General features: G+C 45.1%; 1 protein-coding gene across 2 annotated transcripts in view; it reads left to right on the plus strand.

The window, feature by feature from the left end:
• Positions 1-3,570, plus strand: part of PTPRT (protein tyrosine phosphatase receptor type T) — a 1,083,615-nt gene that overhangs the window by 442,065 nt on the left and 637,980 nt on the right. For both annotated transcript variants that reach the window (XM_024128402.2, XM_024128403.2), the window contains exon 6: positions 239-413. In XM_024128402.2, the coding sequence (XP_023984170.1) occupies positions 239-413 (175 nt within the window). The remainder of the gene's footprint in view (positions 1-238; positions 414-3,570) is intronic.

Consider the following 3,570-nt stretch of genomic DNA (forward strand, 5'->3'; position numbering starts at 1 on the left):
CACGGCTCACGGGCCCAGCCGCTCCGCGGCATGTGGGATCTTCCCGAACCGGGGCACGAACCCGCGACCCCCGCATCGGCAGGTGGGCTCTCAACCACCGTGCCACCAGGGAAGCCCGAGACTCCTTATTATGGAAAGTCATGGACCACAGGGGTATGGGGACGGGTGGAACTTCCATGCTGGGGTCACTCAGGAGTGTGTGATAATATGATTTCTCTTCCCTTCCTCTGTCCTGTAGCAATGGAATGGCAGGGACACGGCCCTCATGGTCACCCGCGTGGTCAACCACAGGCGCTTCTCGGCGACAGTCAGTGTGGCGGACACTACCCAGCGGAGTGTGAGCAAGTACCGCTGTGTGATCCGCTCTGACGGTGGCTCTGGTGTGTCCAACTACGCTGAGCTGATTGTGAAAGGTGAGTGCCACCACCCATGCCTCTTCCCAGGTGGATGATTTCATGGGGATCCCTTGGCCCCCTCCTTGCATGGTGGGAGGAGTTAAGACTCCCCCGTTTTCTCATCTGGTGTTCCTACACCCATTCCGTAGACTGAAACACAATTTCCAATTCTTCCCATCAACACACTTAAAAAAAAATAGAGGAAGTTATTGTGAAATCATGCAATATTACATTGTCATTCAAAGTTGAGCCTTACATGTAGGATCTGTATATGAAAGCTTATGGGATATATAACACAGATGACATCTCCAAATTTGGCTTTATTCTGCATTTAAAGTTACAGTGAGCCAATGTCCTTGTGCTTTGGTGGCGTTCTATTACAGTGATCAGAGTACAATTGTTTCTGAGGGATTTTTTATTGAAAACTCGATATAATGACAATATTTTAGAAGGACTTTTGAAATAAATAACCTCCCACCCCGCTGGCTTTGATTCAATATTTTTTTCAATTTTCTTTTTCACCTTGAGGTATCACTGACGTGTTTTTCCATTAAAATATGCACATTGTTCCTTTTCTGCTTCTTTCAAGGAGCTGGATAGTCCATTCATTTTTGAAAGACTATATAATCTTTGTTACAGTGCTTAATGGTTGTATGCTATTTCATCAAGTGAATCATCCTATTTTTAAAAATCTCCGTTATCATTTAGGTAATTCCAGGTATATTTGTTTTTCTTTTATCTTTCTTTTGTGCATGCAACGATTAACGCTTCCGAAGAGAATATTTTTATTCTACTAAACCAGATTATTTCCTTGGATAAATTCCCTAGGGGTAGAGTTGGTAGGCCAAAGAATATGAGCATCTTTACGGATTTTTCTTTGTGCTGCAATATTGCTTTTGCAAAAAAACCAAAAAAACAAAAGAAGAAAAAAAAGGTTTGACAGCTTATACTGGAAAATAGCAGCGTATGGATCTTCTCATTTTCCAGTGTTATGTTCGCCGATTAAAATTTTAATATAACATAATTTAGTGAATGAAATAATGAAGCTGTTTGTGTTAATGCTAGCTGTAGAATGACACCCAGTGTTTTGAAGGTAAAAGCATCGCTCCACCCTCCAGAGGATCCTGAGTTGGTTCCCTTGGTCAAAGGATCGGTTGGTGTGAAACCTTGACCTCTCTTTGCTTCCGCATGTCATGGCAACCTTGCCTGGACGAGTATGAGTCTAGGATCTCTAATCCTAGAGAGTGTGGGATTCTCTCTCCTGTGCTGTCCTGATTCCAGATGGATATTCACATGGCTGCCCATTTGTCATTAATCAGATCTCAGCTTGACTGTCATCATGCCATCTTCTCTGAGAGAATTACCCTCCCCTGTCCCCCCCCCCATTCTGGTGGTCACATTCTATTATATCACTTTGTCTCTTTTTCACTCATCACATTTCCAAATTATGTATTTTTCTTTATTTGTTTACTTGGCAGCGTCCGTCCCCCCCTTTAGGATATAAACTCTGTGGGATTCGGGGCATCTTCCATTTGGTTCATGGTTCACAGTCAGTCCCCAGAGCTTAGCTGAGTGCCTGGCACGAGTGCTGAGCACACCAAACCATCTGAGATAGCCAGCGTTTGACGGTTCTGACCTGCACAATCGGTCATTTCGTAAGGCTCAACCTTAAAATACTTGTTGAATGGTGGATAAGTGAAGGAGTTATTGGCCTCAGCAGGAATGCATTTCATCACTATAATTCTATGAACACTTAAGCTGAATATCAACGAATTGGGTAGTTACGAACAGAACAACTAACAGGAAAAAAAAATCATCTTTAAAATAGTTTACATTGAGTGCCATTATATATGAAAGAAACCATCATTTTGATCCCATTAGGCTCGTATCTTGGATTTTTGGTGCCATGAGATTGATTCGTGTGATAAAGTGGCCTTTGCAGGTCTTTCAGATAGTGACTATGTAACTCCTGAGCTGTGCCCTCTGGAACACTCACTACACATACTCTTTTATGGTGACCTCCCACACTGGAAAGGAAGCCCACCCTCCCCACCCGGAGAATAGATAGTGTTTTCTCCTGTTGTCCCCGGTCTCACCAGCACCTTGCCCGTGCCTGGCACAGAGTTGGTAATGATTGCATAGGGTGAAGGACTAGGGGGCTAGTGTAGGGCTCTGAACTTTTCACCCGCAGACAAATGGAACCAGAAAACGCTTCATTTAGTCTTACGTCCCCAGGTGTGGAGAAGGAGGTGTGGGAAACCAAATCCAGAGGGCTCTGGGACAGAGGATGTGATTTCCATGGTGAAGCATCATAGCCTTTATTTGGAGGGGTGGCCAGTGTGTCCTAGGACTGTGGTTTATCCTTTTTTGGCTGTGTGTCCTGGGCCAGAGTTCAGCTTGGGTTGAGTGGTGCCCTGACCAGGTTTGTCAATACAGTCCAGGAGCTAACACTGCTCTGTCCCCTCCCCACCCCAGCCCTTACTGCTCCATTTTAAGGGATGCGCTGGATGGTCTCCTTCAGGGTGGGCGATGGTGGGTTTGTGCTCCTGATGACCGGGTCCCGTTTTGTTACACCTTTTACTGAAATCCTTTATGGAATATCACATTTTTTTTCGTGCCCATTTTTCTTCCCGCTTGTGTTTTTTTTTTTTTCCTTTTTATACTCAATTGGTGGTAAGCTCGAAGCTGGACCCCTTGAATGTAAAAGTCCCTTCACATCCAAGATCTCATGTAGTCCTGATTTTGGCTCTGCACCTTGGTTTTATTTCAGTTCATTTTACGGCTGTGAGAACAGTCACAGCCAGGTTGAGAAATAGAGACAGGTCCTTAGGGGCAGAGCTAGGATTAGACCAGGAGCTAGATCATGCTATTTTGGCAACACCTGGAGGGCCTGAGGATTGTGGCCTGGTCAGCACATGGTAGCATGATGTCATGAACAGTGTCGAAAGCGTCCAGATAGCAGACAGGGTTCATGACAGGGGTCGTCCAACCTGTTGCTAACTTGCCTTTTTAACTCATGCATCACCCTCTCTCTCACACACACACACACACACACACACACACACACACGCTAATGGTACCCAACACACACACACACACACACACACACACACGCATACATACACACACACACACACACACACACACACACACACACACACACACGCTAATGGTA

The sequence above is a fragment of the Physeter macrocephalus genome, chromosome 14, assembly GCF_002837175.3.
Source record: "Physeter macrocephalus isolate SW-GA chromosome 14, ASM283717v5, whole genome shotgun sequence".
Classification (NCBI taxonomy): domain Eukaryota; kingdom Metazoa; phylum Chordata; class Mammalia; order Artiodactyla; family Physeteridae; genus Physeter; species Physeter macrocephalus.